Raw genomic sequence first — 26,510 nt, 5'->3', positions numbered from 1 at the left:
AAGTTTTTACTATGTGTCACACACGTACCTGTTCATTTGCATTTTAAATTCATAAAAGAAGACTGTTATTGATGATCTTATTATTATAAGCTCTCTCTTTGTAAGCCAGTAAGGCGTAGGCCAGCATTGTACTCGCCGTCGCGGTTTCTTAAAAGACTTTTATTCTTTGTCCCCTTATTTCCCTATGAATTCGCTAAAAATTTCGTTTCCAATTCCATAACGCAAGGATTTTTAATGAAAGTTCATCGACGTGTACGTATATATCACAAATGATGATAACACTTTATTGTTTACTCTACTAAACGTGTCAGCATCGTCTTTTCTTTAGTTGTTTCGAAGGGCGGGTAGAAAAAGCGAGAAAAATTACTAAAGCAAGTGCGGCGGAATTTACGAAAAGCAACTACGACATTACTTTTATTACGTCATCCTACGTATAAATACCGAACATCGAATTGTGTTTGGGTTAAGTTTAGCTTGTTCGATACGCGTATTTTCGTTTTTACTGCTCAATTACAATAATATACTTATGTGTGTATATATACACACTGTGTTCTTTGTGTATTATATTTGTGTGTGTGCGTGTGTGTGTGTGTTGTGTGTGTTTGTGTGCGTGTGTGTGTTTGTGTGCGTGTGTGTATATATATATATATGTATAATATATATCGTATATTATAAATATACATGAGTGTGTATACGTGTTTGTGTACGTGTTAGCTTTTTTTTCTCTCTTTCTATATTATAAATGTAAAATACTGACATGCATGTACTTGCGGAGTCGTGACTTAAATCGTACGCATTGCTCGCCTCTACGGAACCTGCGAGTATCGTACATGCCTCGCGAACGAAATCGAGGTACACGAGGTCGGTCGGTTGACAAGAAAGAAAGAAGTCTGTTCTGGTTTTACACGCGAGCCTTTTCAGAACACCATACGTGTAGACGTGCGATCCCGCCACGCTCCGATTCCAAAGAATCGTTTTGTACAAGAGTGCTACATTAAATTCTGTCAGGGGAAAGAAAAAGTAAACGAAGTTTCAAATCGACAGACGAACGAGGCTGTTTGATTCGAATAAAAATATTACAATTGGTCTTGTCCTTACGGAAGAATTTCCATAATTTCACCGATCCGTTTTATAGTAGACAAATAGGGACTGTTGTTCCCAAAAGAACAGAATTTCCAATATTTGTGATTACTACAAGGTTTTTTATTATCAATGGATCGAAAAATGGCAAACAACGATGCACGAACGACGACGAAACACACAGGTAATACAGCAGAACCATCTTAAACGATTGAATGAGAACTTTTGTTTTTATTGTTCATCAAAATAATTTAGTACCATATATATATATATATATATATATGTGTGTGTGTGTATATATATATCTTTTGGAGAGGTTTTTTTTGGGGGGGGGGGGCAAATGGACAAGGGAATACAGGGCTTTTACTTAGACGATGGAGGAAAAATGGTAGGAAAAATGTAATAGCGGAGAATAGAATATATCGTCTGAAAAATCGGCCTTAATCAATTAAGCATTGTTATACGAGGTCTCGATGAATACCTGCGTAAATATTATATATGGTGTGTGTTGTGTTTGTACCGATCGATCGTACACTCGTGGCCTGATTCTATTTTTCTCTTTTCTTTTTTCTCATGTTTCTTGTCTACGTTACGTCTGCACTACCGCTAATAGTAGTTTAGAGCTAAATATACAACTAATACCCCTCGTATCTCGGGACCCACGCAACGAATTATGCGGCTCAAGTACTTCCATACGAATACATGCTTGTACATATTTTCCTCGTATTTTCTTCACGAATCGCACGCTCCATTCGGCCGTCCCTTGTTTCTAGTATTATCGTTAATAATGCACGTTGCTTGGACGTCATGCATTGCCGAAAAGCTACGTCTCGTTTATCGATACACTATATTATTCCTTCCGCATTAGGTACGCCTTCGGCCAATCATATCAGATGTTCGTTCGTTCGCTTAACTCTTTTTTGTCAGGGGAACAATTTGAAATAGTCCACTTGTATGAATAGTATGAATATACACATACGGAATATGGAGTATGAATAAAACGTTCCAAATGGGCGCTACTCGATTCTCAACGTCACTTGAAATCTGTCCACCCGTTTGGCACGTCCATTCGCACTTTGTTATTATTACATCGTGTATCCTTTTACTTTTTTGTACGAAGATACATGCCACGTACTCGGTCGGAGGCTGGATTCAATTTTATCGACGCTCACAGTACACGACAAATGATGACGCCTCGCATACCTTTCTTTATAACTTTTTCTTTTAATACGTGTATACGCACGCGCGCGCGAATCTCTGTTATACGTATCGATGTCATTTTCCGATGTCACATCGTCAAGAACGCTCGAGGAGAGGTCAGCATAGCAAACGAGCGACTATGTTCTTTTCTTATATTCCAGAGACGCAACACAAGCCGAAATTCTCGTCATTGTCGATGGATCGAGGAGGACGACACGTTCGAACGAGCCAGATGTACAATTATAACATGCTTCGTAGTGGGATAATGTTTCTGTGAAACAATCAACCAATCGTTTCGATGAAGCAACATTGTTATGTCGGTACATTTTTTGTCAGTCAATTCGAAACACTTGAATTTCTTCTTCTCTTGTTTTTTCTTTTTCATCGTCGACGAAATTATGGCAATGTCCTCCTCATGAAAGAAAGTTAATTTCGACCGACTCTCCTCGAATCGTGCAGTTCGTTACCGTAAAACGTATATGTAATATTAATAATTACTAATTATACTTTATTATAAATTAATTAAAGAGCTCTTAATCGTACGTGTTTATGTGTGTATAATAATATTAATATTAATAATAGTAGTATGTACGATAACTTTTTTTTTTGTAGCAGCTTACTCTCTCGGCCCTTTTCATCGAATTCGACGCGCATCGTTCGCCTTCTCTCCAAAATCTTTCTTCCTCGACGAAGGTTTAACGAGACCCTGATGTTTTGGTGACTAGCGGCACTCCCAAATCTTCACCGTTTGATCGACACTACCGGTGACCACGTAAGGATGGCTTTTGTGAAAATCTGCAATTTATGAGGAGTTTATGCAATAATCAATAAATGCAGATTACTGAGACAGTATTTTTTCAGTTTTAGGAGTTTAAACATTTATTCTTTTGAATATTTATTATTACGTTATATATATAAATAGTGTATTTTATCATATAGCGTCTTTCATACGATATATCATGGCAGAGTTGAGGCATTTATATTTGAGTAACAGATTACATAACTATGATTACTCAGAGATAAGATATTTTGTCAAAGATATGAAATAAAAATTGTTTTTTCCCTTAACTAGACTGTCATTGCTATAACAGTTCTTCGAAGTTTGTGAACTTAACATTTTTTCCTAATTAACAGAAATTTCAAAATAAATTCATCACATATAGAATAAGTTACAAAAAACAGAGCACTTAATAAATAGCACTAAATACATATTATTAAGATTTAAAACTACACTAAAAGATATGTAGGCCACTGTTTCAACAATTTCGAGAAATAAATAATAACTTTTACAAACTTTTATCGCTTTTGGATTCACGTAATTATCGATTCATTTTATTTTTACCACTACAGATAAGACGATATATTAATCATGTTTCAGGATTAAAGAAGTAAAAACATTCGAAGTTTTAGCAGCGGCAACATAAAAATTCATAAGATTTATCATTCAACTGGTAGTTATTGATGTATAAATTGTTCCGATCAATGTATCGTAAAAATAGCACACCGGTGGTGTATATATCGAATAATCTATAAACTCACTTTATATCAAGGCCATATTGTGATATGCAATACAATTTGTTTTGATATTAATTAGGATATAATGCTATTTAGAAAAATCTTCGACAACCGTAAACATTTCGAGAAAGTAATCTTAAAGTAATCTAAATTTACGCTTCAATTAACCTTTAAGTTACGCATCTATTTATATACATAAATTATTATTCTATATACATAAATTTTATGAACTATTTCATATTCAAACATAAAATACAGAATATATTAAAAAGATTGATCAAAACGAAACTTGAGATGCAATAACAATATCCTAACTTATGTAATCAAAACACTTAATCATACGTAAGATAACAAAAATGATTCAATATGTTATACGATCACTTAATCTTTTTAATCGGCAACTCCGCTATACCTCTTGGATGATTAAGTAAACCTTCGTAGCTTCTTAAATTTCCAAGTAAATGCGTTTCGTTAAGCTATGAAGGCCGCTTGCGAATTGTATACTCACCAACGGAAGTGCAAAAGTGGACGTGCGCTTCGAGGGTTTTCATTACCCGTTTGTTGCGCGTGTCCCAGACTCGCAGGGTCTTATCGTCAGAGGCACTGACGATAAACTTGCCACCGGGATGGAAGACGATGCCGCGAACCCAGTTGTCGTGTCCCAAGAGGGTAAAGAGACAAACACCGGCACCGACGTCCCATATACGAATTACCTTGTCTCGCGAGCCAGATGCGAGGAAAGGTCCTTCGTGGGCACCCTTGTTGTCTGCTCCTGCCGCAGCATTGATCGATGCCCTTGCACTGTCTGGTGCCCATGCGATACATTCCACTACGTGTTCGTGGTCTCTGAGTTCCACCTAAATCAAGAAATGTTCGTTAAAAAGATATATTGAATAATGGAAGCGCTACTGAAGCTTAAAATTCTTTAGGATTTATTATTACTATAAATTGTAGATGTTTTGTAAATACAATTATTTAGCTTTACAAGTAGTAGTTGCTAATAAAACAATACTAAAAATGTGACCACATACATCTGGCTCGCTGCACAACAACTCAGTAAAATAATATAGTAACCTTATCCAAATCACTTAAATGCTTCGTAGGATTACTATTATCAAATTTCAATTTAAAGTACCTCGTTTTTAACATCCGTTTTTAATCTACTCGTACTAATTGATTAATTTTTACCTGGCAGAACAATTACGCTACGTAGCCAAGTGTCTCAAAGTCAACTTAATTGCGTTATATAATGCTTTATTATCACACACTTGTGGTAATAAAGATTCTTATACAAAATACTATCCGACGATCAACTAATTAGTAGATAAGAAAATATATTTAAAAAAAATCCTCTGTTTTAAAATGAAAAGAGACCCTACACCAAATGCATAATTTTGCATTACAAATCACAGTAAAATTATATCGTAAGGAATCAACCTTAGATTCTAAAATAAGTTTACGATTTGATCGTACGAAAGTACCTTCGTTTCTTTTGTTGCAACATGCCAAACCCGTACCGTTTGGTCATTCGAGCAACTAGCAATTAGTTCCCCACAGGGGCTGACTCTGGCCATTCGTACCCACTCTCTGTGTCCCGTCAACGTTTTAACACAATACCCTGTCGCGACTTCCCATATTTTGATGGTTTTATCCCTAGAGGCGCTCACTACAAAATCCCCTTGTGGCACAAATGCGACAGAGCTGACACTGTGATCATGTCCGTGCATGGTTTTCACGCAGGCGAATGACTGGTGAAAGTCCCACAACTTAATAGACATGTCTGCACTGCATGAGACTAACAGTTTCCCAGAGACATCGAAAGAAACATCCTGTACGCTGTCAGTGTGTCCTTTCAATGTTCTTTCAAATTCGCCGCTTTCGAAGTCCCACACCTAAGTGAAATTAACACAAATGAGAAAACCAGTTTTAGTAAAAACTAAAGGAGGATAACTTACAGAGAGGAAACACAGCTGGAAAAAAGTTGAAAGCAATTGGCTTGGCTTGAAACGAGTATACCGAAGTCGTTTACCATGAATATCGTTTCTTATATTAAGAACATACTCGTTTCAAAATATCTGCCATTTAGTTTCAACGATTCCTGTCTACTTTGAAAAGTAAGTGATCCTACCTTAATGGTGGCATCTTCGCTGGCAGATACTATAAGACTAAAAACCGGATGGAAAATGACTCTGTTGATGGGAGCTCTGTGTCCAGTAAGACTGTACTTTTCGGGTGGCCTTGGTATCCACTCGGATGGTGATCGTTTGCTACGTGTCGGTGCTCCTTCGATGAACTCCTTCTCTGCTTCAGAGAGTTTGGATTCTAGTTCCATTACCTAGAACATTGAAACAATATTTCATTAACTATTTACTTATATTCATTTTATGGCGTCGCCTTTTATCCTATTTATTAAAATTACTTGTAACAAAAGCAATTAATTTCAAAGGTAGTAAGTCAATACTTTGAAATTAATGCTTGATAACGAATAATAGACAAAGACTAATTGATGAGTTCATGAGATCAACAACACCTATAGCAATACTGCAAATTGTAGCAATACTGCAATTTGTACCTTACAATAAAAGTGAACGCTCTTATAATCTCTTTAGCTTATAGGAGTTATTTTAACAAAAATTAGTCCAAGGAATAACTTGACATTAAGGATCTATGTTAAAATTCTAATGTGAATACAAAATTTAGAAAATGATATTTCCATACATATTAAGACTAATGCTTCCAGTACTGCAATATCTTTCATACATATTCAGAATTTGCTAAAAAAATATTTACATCTTCTCTACAAACTTTGTTCTCTGTACAAGTAATTTCTCTTAGATGTACTTTCTTACATCTACTTATTAATCTACTTATTACTTTTGAAAACTTATTAACTAGCAGTTTTAGAACTGCAAAAAGATACTAAAATCTTTTTACCTTCTTCTGCAAGCGTATGACGGAAGTCCATTTCTTTTCGAGAAGACCTCCATATTTTCTTTCTACTTCCCCAGGCATATCAGCTTCTTTTTTGAACGCTTCCAACGCATCTTGATAGCCATTGGTGCTTAGATAGTCCGCAATCGCCTTATTTCTGAAATAATAGATTAATTTTAGTATGACATATTGCGGAGATAGCTAACAACAACCGCCTCCGATATTGTGTGTAACCTTGTAATCAAAACCAGTTTTAAGTAGGAAGCATAATTCATTAAGCACCGCATGTGTGACAACTTTTTCCTGTATAGCAATTATCGATGCAAGGCAATTTGTTTCGCACTATCTTGTTACTTATATGTTAGTACATAGTTATATTTAAACTCTGTGTATCTGACGTAAAGAAGCAATACTCAAAAAATTAAGTAATGTATGATTTAAATAAACATTGTTGGCAGTATCACATATATCTTTTCATAAGAGAATTCAAAGTACTCAAAACATCGTTATTTTAATTTATTCATTTAAAAAATTGCAAATTAATTGTATATCCTTTTCGTGTAATTTACGGTTCTTACTTCTTGCTATGTGAACATTAAGAAAGAAATTTTTCTATTTATGATATTATTAATTTCGAAATATATGATACATACTAAGAATACGTTAAAAATATGTGAACCGCTCCTGTATTTAAAGGATTTCTTTTTATGTACCAAAAAATTTGTATTAATAAATAGCAGTGCTGTTGGCCCAAACATGATATTATAAAATAGATATTAGAATCATTAAACGAGCACAGTCTAATCTTCGCAGGTTTAATCTTATCGTGTTTGTGTGCTACGTAAACCAATAATGTCAAGAGGTTTCCTACTTTCAGTCACTAATATAAGTCATCAAAGTTGAACCACCGATTTCTATGTGTATTTAATAATCTGTTAATCCGTATAGTGTCTGAATTACACGTTTTTGTTTACAAATGAAACGTTATCGCCTTTGAAATCCTCGTCGTGATGAAGGAAGATGAGATCTTTGCATTAACGGAAGTAGCAGAGGTACTTGAACATTCTCCGTTAGCCTCATTTCATGAAACAAACTTTCTTCGTCGCTTCAACGTGTGAAATAACGCTGCGAACTTACACGCGTCGCTCCTCCTTCGCAATACACAGTGCTTCACAAATACAGGTCGCTATTCTTAATATTAAACTAAACCTTTTTGTTATTTTATTATATCGCCGTTTTACTAATTAATAGCAAGTAGTTAGATGGTAAATTAACTTACATCTTTTATAATTATTAGTAAATTAACTTCGCTATAATGTTTTTCGAATTTTTTAATCGACAGTATCTTCTCAAGAATCAAACTACTATGGCATAAAACAATAAATCATTTTAAATAAATATGAAGTAACAATTGTATACAATAGTTTAAAATATTGGTGTATCGTCAGTCTTATTTGTACTTTTCTTTTCATTAAAAAATTCATATTCTCGTCTTACTAAGTAGTTTCAAACTTTTGAGTAGTAGTGTATATGTATATAATTTATTCTTCTTTGGACCTATCTAGTACAGGTAATCCTGTTATAACACGAAGACGTGTTTCATGGTTTATCGAAGACATGTTGTAGGAAATCGTGTTATGCGAGACCAAACACGTTTCACGAATGCAAAAGGTAATAGATACTATAGACATTCCATTTTGAAAGATATTAGAAAAGATTCATATTCGTGCTATTAAAAGTAAACGAACATAAATGAAGGTATACTTATAAAAATGAGATGATAATATACGATAAAAACATTGAAAATTAAGAAACAATTCACAAAAATATTTCACTGTCGTTTGATAACAGAAAAATCTTCATCGCTCGATATTTCTTCGTGAAATCAGTTTTAGAAGATTGTCATCCCTATTAAATTCGCCTATAATTTTAGAAGAAATTAGTTTGCAATAGAAAAATCCTAACCATAGCCAACAATTTTGCAGTGACAAAATTTCTTTTTCCAATGTAGGAAATATTCCTATTCAATTTGATCTGATATTACTAATAAATTGAAAGATTAACTTTATTAATTTAATTTTAACTTATCGTATTTAATTAAAAAAAAAATTAGTTTTAGATCGAGTTGTATCGAAGACATTTTCTAAAAGAATTCTATTATACAAATGCTCTCACAGTATTCACACCGTGCTATAGCTATTCTAGGCTTATTACCTGTATACAGTATCAGCCGGACTCCATTCCTACGTGCAACATTTGCATATAGCTTAGATTAATATCTTCGAAGCATTTTAACGCCTCAAATGCGCTAACCACCGTATCACGGTCAGTGGTCGAGCTATGGTTTTCAATAATGACATTTCACTAACAACTGTTCGCAACGTAGGCCGATACAATAGAGGGCACAGGTTGAGTACGTGGGAAAGAGATTGAAAGTCGGGCAGAATTATGCCGGGGTGAAAGGCCTGAAGTCGGTCGTTCGTCTCTGTTCACCTGCTTCACGTGATAGTACGTGGCGAATTATCACCATGAGTTTTGTTCCGCGCCGTTCAAATGCCGGCAAACAAAGCAAATAGCCGGAAAGCGCGATCGATTCTCTTTCAACGATCCACCGAGACCTTTCACTTGATCGAAACGAGAGACGAGACGTAATAAATTACTATCGCCGCGAACCACTTTGCTCTTCGTTCCAGTTATCGGGACATGGCCATTTCGCTAATTATTCAACTGTTTTAGGACCCGGCCGTCGATTAATCTCGAGCAGAGAAAGTTACGCAGGTGAGCGAAAACGCATTCGTCGAACCGTCACTCGAGGCGGCGCACGCTGGTCCACATAAACGAAATTTAATCCAGTGGTTTAAAAAAGATGAATTAAACGACCCAAAAATGATTTATTTATTTATAGATTCCTTGGAGCTATTTTCCAATGAATTTACCTTAAGTAATTCAAGTAGCAATTGCAGGTTTGAAATTATTAAGAACGTTTCGAAATTTAATTCTTTTTCCCATATTTTCGAAATAAATATTACTAGTGAATTACTGCTTCGTTTATTATTCACTCGTCAACCGGATTCCCACTCCTTTGGACATAATTTTTTTATTTATAGATTTCCTATTTCTTAATCTGTCGTGTTATTTCTCGCAAAAATCAGTTACGTTATATATTTACAAAAACTAAAATTAACCCAACTATAGTTCATTCGTCTATATTATCTTTTAGTTCTATAATTACTTATAAAAGTTTCTGGCGAAGAAATTGATTTCCTAACTTTTAGTCTATTATAAACGTATCAAGATTTATTTTTATGTATTAAAATTTCTAACTATTTAACGACCTGAACCTCTCGGTTTTTCGATCTTGGGCCAGTATGAGCCATACGGAAGAAGAAAGAACGTTGATCGATTTTCGATCGATTTAGTGGGTCAAAGATTGCTATGCATGAAACAGGTCAGACAAAACGATTCTGGTTGTTTTATGCTCGCGTGAATTTCAAGGATCGGAGGTCACTCAGCCGATTCTTCTTTTATGCGAAGACGATCCCTTTCCACTCTCTTTTGCTCTTCTTTTTCCATTTACCTTAACACACCCGTCAACGGGTATCGCGTACTCGAGATATAAGGTTTCCCATCGCAGGAACGCGCCACGAGAACTGCATCCATACGCGGTTCTACTGCTTAGATTCTTCGCCTGAATTTGTTTTTGCCCTTCTCAAACCAATTCATTTCATACAAATAGCGTGGTTAATTTAATTAATTTATTTAGACGGGAATTCTCTTTCACTGTACATACATTTCATCAATCATTATGAAGTATCTTTGTATTAAATTTTAAACAGCTTGGAAATATTTTGATATTACTAAGTGTAGTAGAATAAATGTAGGGTAAAGTAATAGTGATATATTATCTACTATTTAGTACTTTGTTAGTGTTTCTAATTACGTAAGTAATGTAATTATACACTGTGAAGTCCGCGTACCTTTAATAGCAATACAAGGTTCATCTTTATCTGGGTTTTACACATTAGACTGAATAAAATCTACGATTCTTCTGCATTAGCGTGATACAAAAGATGTAAATAATTTTTCTGGTGATTATTGTTACGAAATTAAAAATCAGCTATCGTGAGATTAAAATCCAAAAGGTATTAGCCAAATTGTAAGAGAAAAAAATATCCATAACTAAATAATTCAGCAATTAATCACTTTCTATTTTCTAAATTTAGTTATGTCACTCTTCTAGCAAACCAACAATACGAACGAATTTTGCTTTAAAATAAAATACAAAGAATATCGTCTTTTTCACCAATTTGAATGGTATAATATCTAATAATTGCAAATTATATGAAAACTGATATATGTACATGTTTACTTAATATTTTCTCCAATAATTACATTAACCATACACCCCATTACAGTAAAAACGGAATATTATCTTTGTTTCTAACGTTCTTTGTAAATCATTTTCTATTCACACTCGGAGCCTTCTTCAATCTTATGCATAAAGTAAACGTAGTCACGGAATACGTTCTACCAGATAATCAACGCGTTTGTATCATTAATTGGCTATTAACATTTAACAGGGCACACATAAATAAAAGTATGCGAGATAACGCAGATTAATTTCTCTGCAATAAAATCTATCGGCACGGCTTGCTACTTATAATTTACGTGTAAATTTCAACTCTTTAATTATAGTTCCATATAAGCCGGAATAACAAGGTAGCTTTTAGAAAGTGATTCTTGCATCGATCAACGAAAGTTTTCTAGTTGAACGAGCCTGTTACTTTCGTAAACAATCCTCTTTCTTTGAATAAGATACCAAAGAGAAGTCGAGGAAGTAACTATTCCATAAATAATGCATTAGACAAGAGCGTGCGAGATGTTGAAGCAAAGATTCTTAAGAAGTTACTTGAATAATTGTGAAGTTGAAATAATAATAGACGTAAGCGATAAAAGAGATAGTAAAAAAAATATTTTTAGTGGTAGGAGGTATAAATTCTGCATGGTAAAGATATTTATAAATATTAAAATGATATATTTTAATTCTTACATCAGTTTTAGAGAACTTCAATTTGAATAACTCGTCTTTCGATGTCACAAGATACAGCCGAGTGAGATAAATTTAACTAAATATATTCTTTACCACTTATTGTTTCTCTGGATTTATAAATATGTTAAATACAAAAAATCAATAACATGCAAGTGACAAATAATATAAATGAGATAATAGACATAAGAAAGTATTTTATTTCCATTGGAAGTCTTCAGTTCAGACCGTAACATAGTCTACTATCATCTCAACTCTTCAATTGAACAATTCACATCAAGTGGAATAAAACCCTTTTCTGCTGTAAATCACTCACTGTTTCGTGTCACGACCATCCTACTACTTATAGCAATTTCGTGGTGAGGTTTAAGATGCCGAATATACAATAAATAATCTAGATTTTGTAACAATAGTATGAACGTAGAGATGTTTGAAAAAAATGTTACCTAATACGATAAAAAAGTAAGTTAATGTAGTTTCGATCATAAAACATTCATAGGCTATCAATGTAAGTTTAAACCTGTTCTCGCGATTTTATTCTTTTTTTAATTTTACTAAGACCATAAACAATGTTTCATTTATGTGTAAAACCGACATAACTCCGAGATCGTGTAATAATAACCAGGGAGTGAATATTATTAATATTGCCCATTTTAATTTTAATTATTACAAATCATATAAATTTTAAATTATAATAACAAATAAATATCTATATAAAAAAGTAAGTTTCCAATTAAAAAAGAAAATTATGTGTTAATACAAAAACAATTTATTTATCAATAATATTTATAAATATTCTAAAGTAAAAGAAATGTTACTAAATATTATTATTAAAGTCGGAGAATGATTTCGATTAAAAGAAAATAAAAAATGTTACATAAATTTGCACCAAAAAAGTCATTATCTTTTATTACTGTAATAACGTACAGCACGAAACAGATTCTTTTTGCTGAACGAGGAACGCGTCGTTAAAAAAGTCGTCTCTCGAGACTGCAATTCTCTGTTACATCTCTTCAAAAATGAATGCTTTTGAAACCCTTTTACACGGTGGTTTGTATCGATCGTGTTGTATACCACTTTCACCCTTCTCCCCTATTATTTTCCACTTTCTTACATGGTTAACGAAACAGAATGGGAGAAACGTTGACCAACGCGAAGGGGAGGAGCTTTATCGATTGCTAGGTCTCATTGCAGCCAAGCCGATCTTCCCCAACTTTCGTGTATACACTCAACTCGAGTGTTCTATACGACTTAAAGCACAGTTAAAAACCTTTTTCCACGTTCTTTTACCCTCTATTGTCTCATTACGAAATCCAGCGAATCTCATTTCCCTTTAACATCGTGCTCAACCATGTGCATAATTGCGATATCGTAATTACCCGTAACTTAAAGAAATAAATTAAAAATTCCATTTCACTTGCCAATTCAGTTGTAAAACTCACTAGCCTACAAAACATTAGTTTCTATTGTTTCTTATTTTAACAAGTAAATAGGGAGATTCCAAAGAAAATAATAATAATAATTATTTTTTTTAAACTTAAAATTATTAATGAAAGAACCACCAAATACTGAAATTCACAGAAAAATTGTAAATTTTTAGAGCAATTTTTATAGTAATTTTTTAATTATTAGAATATGATATACTAAATATTATTTTTATAGTAAATTACAATTATTGTATAATTTTTTATAGAACCTACATTTAATGCACTAAATATTAAAAAATTATTAATTTTGCTGATCTTGCTAACTTTCCAATCATCATTAGACTGTGCATTTTTGCACACCTATGTGAAATTTAAATGTGCGAAGATGCACAGAATAGATATAATATGCAAAAGTATAGAAAATATAGAAGTATACTACTCTTTATATTTATTCGGTGGTTAAAACAAATTGCTTAGGTTCCATTTCTCTACTTGATTGCATTTATAAAAATATAAGTTTAGATGAAAGTCCACAGTCTAGTGATAATAATTGGTTTGCGTCAACCATGATTAGCTCACTAATTTCGTTGTTTCATAACTTCTGCATTAATCATCGGTTTGAACTCGGACAAAAAAGAACTGCTTCATCAAGTATTCCGAGTTGAAATCGATCGTTTCCTGCGACGAAAGCTAGCCAACGGTGGTTCGTCAAATATTCCTAGGTAGCAATTTCCTTGTTTCCCGGATTTCAATGTTTTCGTGGTCAAACGATTTTTACGAACAAAATACAAACAAAATAAGAAAAAAAAAGAGCAAGTTCATTCATCGATCATAACTGGATCAATGAACGTTTTAACAACGAGGCGTAAGTTTCACTTGACTCTAAAGAGCACCGAATCGTAAACACTGAAGCCTGGTAAGAGGTAGATATACTCTAAGTGGCCACCTGCGATGATCAATGAAACCCTTTACCTCCCTCAGGTCTTATATATTCTTTCCAAAGATCCTATTGCACTTTAATATAATGACGCATCTGTTTAGTCATTCAAACTTCCGCAGATCTACTCCGAAAACGTTCCTGTTATAATTTGTAAAATTATAATGTTATCAGGTAGTAGAATTTATGTAAATTAAAGGACAGTTTGATTATTTCTTCTTCGTTTTGCCTATTAACCAGGACTTTTATCGTTCCATAATTGGAGCTATTATCCAGTTAAGAAATTTATCTGCAGCATGAATTCAACTTGGCTCATGTATATTTACATACAATCTTTTTATTTCTTTCGGATCGTACCCTGGATATTTCCCTGACTTCGTAATTTTTTATTAGCAAAATTCACGTCATTTTTAGGCATTTTGAATGTCTTAACGATCCAGTATCAGTTTTCTTAACACTACCTGTCAGTAACACTATCTAACTATCAGAGTGATCAAAGTGATTAAGAATTTAAGAATTTCATTCTACGCAACAACCATTTTGCATATTAATTAAAATATTTTAACATAATTTAACATAACTATAACGAAAGAATTTTGAAATAAACAAAAACAGGAAAAGGATTCCTTTGCAATCGCAATATTTTGCAGAATTTTACATACGCAGCGAAATTAGTACGTTGTGTAAACCTAATCAACTGACGCGAATATGTTTGCTGATAGTGAAAGAAAATTAATTCACTCTAAGTATCCACAACTCGATCTAACTAAGGTAATAGATTCATTGAGTGAAGTATTTCAAGTTCAAGTTCACAGTATCAGAGAAACCTATAATCATGTTTTCGCATAAATTCATATAATTAATATGCTAACGTTCATTGTATTCGTTTGTTTATTACAACATATACTTTCTACTATTATCAACATTTTTCAGTAATACTAAATATCTTTAAATACTTTAAATTTTTTAATTACTCCCTTAGAACAAAACTAAAGGCTACAATTAATAGAACGACCTCCTTTTTCTAGCATACTAATCGTATATATAAATAATATGTATATCTAAGCTAGATAAAAATAAATCAAATGAAATCATTTCGGTTTCGCGTCATCTTGTTAGAATTTAGAATAGTTCATTTGCATAAAATTAAAAGTGTTTATGATAAGAGTATATATTTATTACAGATAATTTAATTAAGACAAACGATATTCATATTTAGCATCTGTTACAGGAAAGTTGTCTAGTTATATAATTTTTATAAACAGTACTCGTCACTGTTCATTTGTCAATGGATTCCTAATAGAGTAGCAGCTGAAAGACTCTCAATTCATATGTTAACGAGGAAGATACTTGAGAATTTCGCACTCACAATCAGCACACTACCTCAAACATTCTATCATTTTTATTTTTAGACCATCGTTCTTCAAAGCGTCGATATTATTTTAACATAACTTTCCCACAGTGCGTACCACTCATTCGATGTATTGTTCTTCTATATCTCTTTCGCAATACCTGCTGTAAATATCGTTTTGGCTTTCAATAAAGTTTTTTAGTACCTCCATATATGCCGTTAAGAAAGTTCTTTCACAACGCACCTGTCCATTACTAGTCTATGCGTTGAAAAGCTACAATCAACTATCAATAGGTATATCTCATTGTCAAATAACTACGTTGTCGCAAATGACGTTTCTAACTTGTGAAATTTAATAATATAATTTATTTGCTGGCAGATTTTAAGTATGATGAGATCAGTAACCCGAATATTCGTGTAAATAAATTATGTGAATTTTCAAGTTAGGTTAGTGTACGTATAAATATTTACAGCAACTAATAGAATTGATGATAAATACCGAAGCAAATTCAAATACGTTCCTATTCGTATTATACGGTATTGAACGCTCAATTTCTACCGTATGCTTTGCTAGAGGAGTGACGCAACTAAAAAAAGAACATTTTTCAGGAAATAGAAGATTTGACGTAGAAAATTATTACTCAACTATTTGGCAACGAAAACATCTTTTTCTTTCGCGATTAATATAACTCTTAGGTTATGCTTCACAACAATTTTGAATTACAACGGCGCTCTTTTGAATTTTATTTTAAATAGTAATTTTATTCAATATTCATAACACCCCCCCCCCCAATAAATATGTCCTTTTATCATTTTTGTAGGCTTCCTGAAATTAACAATTTTTTAAAAAATATGTCATTCTTCTAAAGCTATCGTCCACTGATGACGTAAGACTGAGAAAAATTTATTTCGCAATCGAAATTATAACATTCATTGCATGCAACACATTCCCTGCATATTATATCATGCTTCGATTCTACATTCTGACCTACTTAATCCCCACAACCATATTTTCAGCCTGTTAATTGTAAAACCATGATTTTCGTTCGTGATTCACATTTCTTCCATAGTCTTGCGAAACCCAAGCTATTTACATAATAGTTTCAAATAATATAATGACATATACAATTTGCACGAACGAATAATACAATAAAAAAAATAAAGCTTTAAATAGGTATAGAGAAAAATGCATTCGTTAAACTACAATGTAATCCCCTTTTTGTTTTACATGCGTCTTGTATTGCTCCAGAAATGTGCGAAAGAGAATAGGAAAATTTTCTTGTGGAATGGTGTTTAGATGCTTAGTCACCGCTATCTAAATCCTCTCACGATCAGAAGTATTTTCACCTCCGAGAACAGAAAAATGTATACCTGTATCAATCAAATGAATAGGAGAGAATCTAGTTGATAATCGAGCTTCTCAGCAATCAAACTGATCAATTACACTTTCATTTTTATCCACCTATGTGATTAGCATTGAATTTCTCCATAAAAATAGACGATCTTACTTCCGTAAGGTTATTTATTACAAGAGGATGATATGAAGAATTGAAAATTCTTGTAGTTTCATCCTTCTTCTCTGCTATTTCAATTTATGGTATCGATCAGTGTGCCTCCTGAGAGACGCAATTAATAACACACAAGCGACAGTAGGAAGTTGCTTTCTTTAAAAATAATAGCAAGAGAGTAAATTCGCTTAATTCCTTACGAACCTATCCCACTTCACTCTCTCTAATTGTAACATATTAGGCCAAATCAACACTATTATTCTTGTTTCCTTTTTTGACGCTAATATAACTTGTCAATTTACTAATAACTATCAGTTGATGAATCGCCCTGCTTCAAACATTTCAGTTCAGCTAAAACCACACGCATCGATCTTACAGATCACTTTACTATGTAACATTCCCTCGTAAAATACAAAGAAAAAAAAGATTTCAGAAATTTCCTAGACAAATTGTATTTATGCATAACCGATTCGTTTTTTGCCGGCGAATATCAGCCGCGTCAGTTTTCATTTCTAACCACTTTATTAACAGTTGCCCAAAAGAAAGAAAATAACTATTTGAAAAGTTTCCTAGCCATCTGTGCGTAACCAATTCGTTTTTTGTCCGCGAATATCAACCGCGTTCTTTTGCATTTCTGATCACCTTATTAGCAGTTTCACAGGAAAAAAGCAAGTAATAAGTATTTAGAAAATTTCCTAGACCAACTGCATCTATGCATAACCAATTCGTTTTTTGCCCGTGAATATCAACCGCATCCTTTTGCACTTCCGATCATTTTACTTTATCATTTCCTCGCCAAGTAAATCTCATCTATTTATAGAAAACTTAAAAAAAGACATAAAATATATATATACTGGTATTTAAGTGCACAAAATAAATTTTTCCATAAATCCGTTTCATTAACCAAGATAAAAATGTAAGTTCGCATAAGCATCCGCGACCTACCCATAAGCGCCTGTTTCAAAAATTTCCTAAACAAACTGTATGATCGTATCAATTCAAACTGTATCAATCCATTCTTTATTAACGGATATCAGGCTGCATCGTTCTGCATTTCCCCGCTCGTTCGTTTCTTTCTCTCCCGGGTCAGGCTGGCAGCCGTCGTCCACCGGTTCGACGCGTTATCGATCCCGCTATTCGCGCGTGCTCAAGAGACGCCCTCTCCTGCGCCAGCTGCCGCGCACGACACGCGCCGATCCACGACCGATTTGACGTCACCGGAATTAGTCGGCATCGATCGACACCGCGATCGATGTTGTCCCGTTTTCCCATTAATAACATCGCGAAGGGTGGACGGGGGGTTGTATCGCGAACACCGACAACCCTTGGCTCCCGACGCGACAACCGACCGCGACCGTCAGTCCCCCTTCAAGGAGGAAATTACAGAAACGCACAGTTTTTCTTCACGCTGACTTATTGATTTTTGCCATGCTAATTTCAGTCCCTACGTTTCAAACGAACCCGATTAATTGATCGCTCGAGGATAGTTATAAGGTTTCGTGCAGACACGATGAAAATCACTTTCAGTTCGACGATAGTTTTAGCTCTTTCATTCATCAAGAAAATAAGCAAATGGAATAAAAAGTGACGATAGTTGAAGGAATGTCGTAAAGTACATACACGTGAGTTTGTACATTTTTAACGAGATTCGTATAGGTTTTTGGAAGATGTATATGAATAAAATGATATACTGAAAAAGGAGCAAGATGAATAGCTTCAGAGGAAGTATTTGAAATTGTAAGGCTTCGCAAGACTGAAGGTTCCAGCGAATCGAGTGATGATATACGACTGTAAAATTAATCATTATTTGGTGAGAAAAATCTTCGAACCAGAGAAATTTGTCACGGGTGTCATTAACTTTGAAACAGATATAGATATCTTAATTTTTTGCCAATGTTCCCTTAATTTGATTCTCTCCTTAATTTTTTTATCATTGAAAAAAAGATGGATTTAGGTATAAAAATTTTGAAACAGACTCATTATTTCGAAAATATTACACGCCTCATCACACGCTCATGAATGACACTTTTATACACTATGGCTATCCTATCGACTACGTATGACGTCATTATGACAGGTAAAACATTCCGATTGAAAGTAACATTAACTTCATGATATGTATGTAACGTTTACTCTTATTTTACGCACTGAAATTGTCTAAACATTAATCAATTCCTTTATTGAATCAATTTATTTTAAGATTAACTTCTCAAAAAATATTTACGAAAGCTCCTCGATATTTTTCATCGAAGTAACTTGCTTCCATTTACAAAATTATTTCACAATACTTCCACAGGGCGTAACAACGTTTTCTCGTTGAAACACAACGTGGAAGTGTGTTATGTTCGTTTGATCTTTAGCAAGCTTGCATTTTCGAGAAAGATAAATATATTTCTGCAGAAATATTTGTTTAAAACGGTAGTTTCGCTGGGTAGTTTCTCTTTTATCGTGAGCTCGTTTCTTTCTATTCCATTTGCTATCCCATTTCGAAATACGAGGTATAGTGATTCATGATTGATGACACTGGTTAATTCATGTACCCAACGAACCTGAGTCAGATTTATGTTTACAGATCATTTCGCGGGAATCGAATGAAAACCTATTATACGGAATAAATCGTCACACAGTCATCATATTTGATTTCCGTATGTACATCGAAATACAGAAAATACACAGGTACAATAAACATTTTAATTTACTTATTCATCCATCAGTAATTATTATTCGCGTTACTCCATTAGCATTATCATTATTTTTATCGTTATATGCTCGATATAATTTCTCACGTGTATATCTACTACAAATTCAATAATTAACTCAAAATTCGTCGATTAAGAATTTTGAAAACAAAATGAAAAGTAAATATCTTTTAAACAAACTACTTTTTTCAGTTACGGATAGAGATAAATACTTAATAAGTTGTCTTTTTCTAGGCTTTTAAATTCTAAAAGAATTTATCATTTTACATATTTACCTGGGTTTCACTTATTTAATCTGTATATTTAGCTTTCTCGATATAAATTTCCAACCATTGGATCAAGACATTTCAAGATAAGAATAAAACTAATTATGCTTAATTCCAATGATTAGCATGTGATGCTACAGCCAGAAAGGTATATGCAAATGCAGTTTAATCCAACGTTTATATGAAAATTATATAATTTCATAAGGGTTCCGTATTATCTCAGTTTTTCTACCAACTTCGCTAAAATTATTTCGTCATACGTTCCACTGTATATTTTTACGGAGCACGCCTGTTTTTCAAAATGAGAGAAGCTTTAAGTAGCTGTTAACTACTTAAGGACATTCACTTTTCTGATATTTACAATCGCTGTTCAAACAAAAGCTCATTAGCTAATTAAACTTCTATAAAATTAAGGTGGAGCCACTAAATTCTTCAAAACTCTTCTAGAAGAATTCATAATATTAAGAGAAACAAGACTGTGGTAAATATGTATGATTTTTAACATTTTACAAGCACTGGAAAAGAAATACGAAAACATTTTTAAGTTATCATCATCACTCTGTTATCAACATCTTTCTCATCAAAATCGTATTAAAATATTAAGAGCAATACATCATCTCACTCTTAAAAAATGCATTACCCAAAAATCATCATGGAACAGTTCCATGAAAATTCATGGAACAAATTTATCAAGATACTTTTAACAGACTACATTTCTCTCTCTGAAAACATCGCTATGTATAATATAATCTAATTTCCTTCCAAATATCCTATCATCTTAATAATTGATTATTCTTAACGAAGATGAAATCAATACCGTCGTCTGGCATTGCTATTTTTGTACGTCACATAACATTTAATTGTATTTTATTCGTCTCATTTTTAATTGTACTTATCAGTGATATCTTAAATGTTATACGTTTCGCAATACTTACAGAATGATCTCAGATTTCGATATTTGTAATGTTTTGAATCCAATTCCCAAATTATATCACCATAAAAAAGAAAGAAAAGGAAAGTGGCTAGTACGCAATAGGGTCTTTTGTTCTCGCGTATTCAACTGAGATTAATGCGACCTTACTGGATAAAATTTCGTTACGTTGCAATCCCTTTCATCTTTTCCTGTTCTCGCGGTGATTCTACTCATTATGCACGCCTTACATGTGCGTAACAATTGACATGTTGGTGCGTTGCCTGTATTATTACTACCATATAAATCTTACAACAATTCTTACTAGAAACACGTAACGTGTATACTTTACCGAACCTTAGTTTCTTTCAGTAAATAGTATGTACTTTCATTTGCAAACAACTATCCGTAACATATTATTTTTTGTCCATTTTATCTTGATCGACTTATTGTCATCCATATATTCGTTAAAATAAAATGTATATTGCTGAACAACTTCCTTTCATAAAAAAAGTAAAGAAGTGAAAAGTTATAGATTTATTAAAATAAAAACAATGTCTAAACAAATGTTTTAAAGTATTTACCTATCTAAAGCTTTATTTTAATTGTTGTGAATATATTACACAGAATGAAATATTTTGTGAAGTTTAATTTAAATACTTTTAAATAATTGATGTACCTCTCGAAATTATTAATCATCAACTATTAACACATACATTCTTAAATCTACTTCTATTCATGCAAAATTATTAAAATACAGAATTAAACATTTAACACTATACACAATTAAAACATTTAGATTCGCTTTTATCAAATTCCTCATATATTTGGAAAAGTTTGAATCCAAACAAGAATTTTTCAACACTTTCCAATCCTACAACTACTGTTTAGTCTTTCATAAATTGGTTTATCGTGGTTTCCAACCGATTTGCTAAACTAGCTCTCAGGATAAGGGTTACCCAAAATCGAACAAACGTTCTCGTCTCTCTCATTATCAGAATATTCTAACCCATCGCTAATGCTCCTTCATTACTAATTAGTATGCATTGCGTGTTACAAAACATGCTCCGGCTATAATCGCGCGATAAAAATTTCACGCAACGTGCTCCTTTCCTGTAGATGTTTTGCAATAACAATAAATCTTTACTGTTCAATTTCGATCCCGTTCCAATTGCAAGAACTGTCAGAGTTATAATAACAATTTATGATCTTATAAGAATTGATTGTTCAACAAATTTTTTCCTACGCATATTTTCAATTATATTTTAATATCATGCTACCGAGAAAAGAAAAAAATAAAAACATCAAAGCTATTATGTAAGAAATTTTGAAGTTTCAATATACAAAATAAAAAATTTTAAATATAAGTAGATATACAAAAGATATATATGATGTTTATAAGATATAAATGATGTTTAATAATTATTTAAAAAATAAATTATTTTCTAAAGAAGATGACTTCGTTTCAAAAGAAACGATATTACTTTTTATACAATATTTGTAATTACACTCGTTAATTTAAAGAATTTTTAAATAATAACAGCCAGAAATCAATTCATTTGAACTTCGTTTATTGAAACGAAATTTTAATTAGTAAATACTCGGTCAATTGAATACCTGTCGATTAAATCTACGCATCTGAGTATGAAGTTCTACTTATTTGAATAAAAAATCGTAGGAAGCGTGGAGAGTCGATGAATTCCTATTATATGAACGGTTATATGAACTGTCTCCTTCCCAGACGAGTAGAGATAAATGATATTCTTCTATTTGATCTATTTGATTCTATATAATCAGAATAACGTTATCAGAATAACGTAGTCAGAGTAACGTAATATAATCAGATTTTCTAGTGATTTTGATAAATGAGAAAATTTGGAACTTACAACTCCTCCCTCTGACGTTGAGACAGCACCATTTTCATGATCCTTGTGTGTGTTTACTGGCTGATACTCAACAGTGATTCAAATGAGCGCGACTAGATTTTTCTCCAGTCAGCTCCTGGTTGCTTTAATACCCAGCCATCGACATCGCCTACAATAGGAAATAGACAGTTTAATTTTTAACACAGTTTCATGTTTAAGGAAATAGAGTACGTTGAAAATTATAAATTTTGATTACGGTCATTATATTCTAAGATCAAAGATTGTTATTAAACAATTGTCTAGTGGACTGAGATATACAGTATATAATTTTTATAGAAGAATTATAGTAATTCTTTCGTTGAATGCTAGAGACTAAAATGAGATTACATTCCGGGAGAAAGTAATAAAGTTCCCTTTTTATATTTGTTTTAGACCACTTAATTTATAAGATTATTTTTCCTTATAAAATTCTGTTTCCTTTTTCTTAATTTTATCCGGATCTTTTTTTATATAGATTATTTTGATTGGGAAATAATCAATGTTGACAACATAAGGATTCAAATTTGTAATTATAGAGACTCTTAGTTCGTTCTTTGTTATGAGTATAATTAACTAGTGAAATCAACAAGTAAAATGTGCAATTCTAAATAAATAGACATATCCATTTTGTTCAACAGTTGCAGTTACTGCGTCTAAAGAAGATCCCACATGCATAACAATCTTGCCACGTGCTGTCATTCCTCAATCGCAAATGATACTTCAACATCATAATCCAATGTCTCCTCCTCTTGGACAATCGATCGATTAAAATTAAATAATACTTTGTTTTTCATTAGATTTTATGGGAAAAGAGATAACATTTCAAAACGATAATTAACAGCTATTATCGGAAAAGAATATTACTAACAATTACATAAATTAAATAACAAAAAAAGAAAGAAGAGCAAATATGATTTCAATTTCTCAGAGAGAAAACGATAAAATAATACAATTTTTTGTATTCCTACAAAAGTTACTGTTTAACTAGGCTTTACCGTTTAAAATACTTCCAGCGTAACAGTTATTTTCTTATTTAATAAAAAAAAATAGAAAAAGAAAGGAAATACACGAGCATGAAAGGAAATTCAGACGAATGTGTGAGAGCGGTTTGTCCTGAAATCCTTAATCGGAACAATAACATGCTCCTAACTCTCATAATTTATTTTACTTTCCATTGATGGTAAAATAGGAGGTGATTCGACAAGAAACTTCGTTCATTTTTTTGATCTTCACTATCAGAAACATTAAACTTAACAATAATGTAGAAGATTTTTGCACACAATTGTAATTCTAGTTTTTGAAACAATTTCCATTTCAAAATCTTTATTTTATGTTATAAATCAGACGTCATTCAAAGAATAAAAGTATTTATTTTCCTTGGGAAGTTGTATCCTAACCCAACTAATAATCTTAACAATATGCTAAATTTTTATATCAAATAATTTTATATGAATACTACACAAAATCAAAGAAGAAGAGAAAAAGAATTAAATACGTACGGTATTTCTGTATAACTATACTGATCGCATAGTTAATACTTAAACGTAGTATTTGTAAACAACGTTTGTAAATATCAACATATCCGTATATTGTCCACTTTGCATCACTAAATTTTCTTAATTAATACCTTAAATAAAACCTGATCATCTATATAAAAGACTGGAATTGTGAAATTTTATTTGTAACGAAAGTTTTCGATGGTATTACAACACTTTATTCGGCTAGAAACAGCAAGGACCAGAATATTGATTATATTCCTTAGCCCCTGCCAAACCCACCCTCGCGATGCGATCCGTGGAATGACATAACATTTGGCAAAACACGCGGGTCACGACCAAATAAACATGAACGCAATTGGACGACGATGATTAAACGGCGGTCACAAAAGTCTACTGTAATTGGCGAATACGAAACGAAATCAGCCAATTAGAATGAACGAATCGAAAGCGGCCATCTTTCCCCGGTAATGTTCGAGTCTGACCCAACGATCAAAAAACGCTCTCTTCAAACAATCTTCCTGATTGCGTTTCGTACGCAAAGAAACGTGTCGTGGGAACAAATACTTTAAAAGGAAGGACCTTGACAATCGAGAAAGCGCGCTGCGTCGTCGCGACGCTTTATGACGATGCTTATCGGCGCGATGCGCCGTAATCGATAAACCGGCTGTCCGCCCACCCTCGTTGCCGTGTATTTCACCTTACGGTGCATTCAAATATTCATCACGGCCTGCTTTAATTCCCTACGGCCAGTCACGTTAATATACACTAGAAAAACTCATAATAGAATTGTTCAGTCAATCAACGAAATCTCTTTTAATAATATCAACAATGGTATTGATACGTCTTGTATTGACGCCACTTCGACTAGATACAACCCCACTTTTCGAAAGTGTTTTATTACGAATTGAGTTAGATGTAGATATAACTCGATGAAATTATATCTCTGAGCAGAAAACCATGTTTAATAAAAGGAAGAAACTCAAACTCGTAGAAAATTTTCACAGAAAAACATGAAGGAAAACACAGATATTATTTCAGACGGTAATGATTAAACCATCGAGTTACTTTCTAATTCGCGATTTTGCTAAGGCGCATTTGTATGTGATATTAATGACCAATGAATTTTTGCAACGACTATTTCCGGGATCATCAGTACGGGTGAGCGACTCTTGGCCTTCTCGACCCCGTGCACCGTGAATCTACCTGTGGCTTCGCTTCTCTCGACTCTAATCTCCTTACATGTTGGCACAACGAGTTGATCGAAATCGTTCACTGCTTCAAACATTACCGTGACTCGTTTACGCGCGTACGAATAGGACGAATTCAAGACTCGTTTGACAACAATGCTAATTTTCATGAAAAAATTCGCGTAACCTTAAGAGATATAAGCCCGCGACGAGGATTGATCAAATAATCCATGTTATAATATTCCGAAGATATAAGAACATCAGAAGGAATTCAGTTCGCTGACAGACTCGACAGCTGATCGCTGAGTCGACAGCAACTCGCACAAACAACGTCTGTCAAAAGATGTAATCTGATCATTTCTCATCGTTTGGTAGCTGACAGATAAGATAATGCTCGAGACTGGAGAAAAAACTGAAATTCGGTACAAACGTTTCAGTAGGCTGGCTCGCGAGTTGCGGCAAAGCGGTTGTACCACCGCACGACGCAAACGGTCATTCGCGAAAAAATCAATTCGAAGTGACGTGCAACATGTATGTTGAATATGTGTAGAACATGGTTGGATGACTGGCCGAAAATCATCAACCGGTATTTTAATCGGTATTTGATCGAGTGTACACTGTCAGGCAATGTCACGTCGGTCAGAAAGCGCTGCTAGAAGATCATCGGGCGAACGCGGAACAACCGTTTGTTGTAAATCGTGCACGGCCATTTTGCTAGAACCTGTCACGTCTGGTTGCAGTATATTTTACAGTCAGATCAACGTACTAACTAACGAATGCAACGTGAGAATAAAAGTCCGCGTACTTGGAGTCCGATACTCACTCTTTTTAACGGAGTAGCAGTAACCGGGATCCTTTGAGATCGGAAAAAATCACGGGAAAACCGGACTAACACAACCACCGAAGAACTACTCGAAATAACTTCTGCGATAGGACTGTCTCACAAGGTGGCGCCTGCGAAAGTCTTCCTTTCTAACGCATGCGCCAAGTATCGATGTCACTAATCTTTTTCGCTCTCCGAAGGAACTCACTGATCTGAAGGAACTACG

At 33.4% G+C, this 26,510-nt stretch overlaps 1 protein-coding gene across 2 annotated transcripts; it reads right to left on the bottom strand.

Moving 5' to 3' along the window:
• Nucleotides 1-253: 253 nt before the first annotated feature.
• LOC117232667 (lissencephaly-1 homolog) lies at nucleotides 254-26,510 on the bottom strand. Of its 2 annotated transcripts, none has more exons than XM_033492195.1 (7): nucleotides 24,275-24,418; nucleotides 22,758-22,905; nucleotides 6,730-6,883; nucleotides 5,924-6,130; nucleotides 5,277-5,687; nucleotides 4,304-4,652; nucleotides 254-3,075 (listed from the first exon to the last, which is right to left on the bottom strand). In XM_033492195.1, the coding sequence occupies exons 2-7, from the start codon at nucleotides 22,793-22,795 to the stop codon at nucleotides 3,002-3,004; spliced, it is 1,233 nt and encodes a 410-aa protein (XP_033348086.1). In that variant the 5' UTR covers nucleotides 22,796-22,905; nucleotides 24,275-24,418; the 3' UTR covers nucleotides 254-3,001. The 2 variants fall into 2 exon arrangements, with proteins under 2 accessions (XP_033348086.1, XP_033348078.1); XM_033492187.1 differs by lacking the exon at nucleotides 24,275-24,418 and adding an exon at nucleotides 26,285-26,510 and having other exon boundaries at nucleotides 258-3,075.

This window comes from Bombus vosnesenskii, unplaced genomic scaffold, assembly GCF_011952255.1.
Source record: "Bombus vosnesenskii isolate JDL3184/JDL3185 unplaced genomic scaffold, Bvos_JDL3184-5_v1.1 scf7180000013263, whole genome shotgun sequence".
NCBI classification, from domain to species: domain Eukaryota; kingdom Metazoa; phylum Arthropoda; class Insecta; order Hymenoptera; family Apidae; genus Bombus; species Bombus vosnesenskii.
The sequence above is the reverse complement of the archived record's forward strand: the minus strand, read 5'-3'. Positions and strand labels throughout refer to the sequence as shown.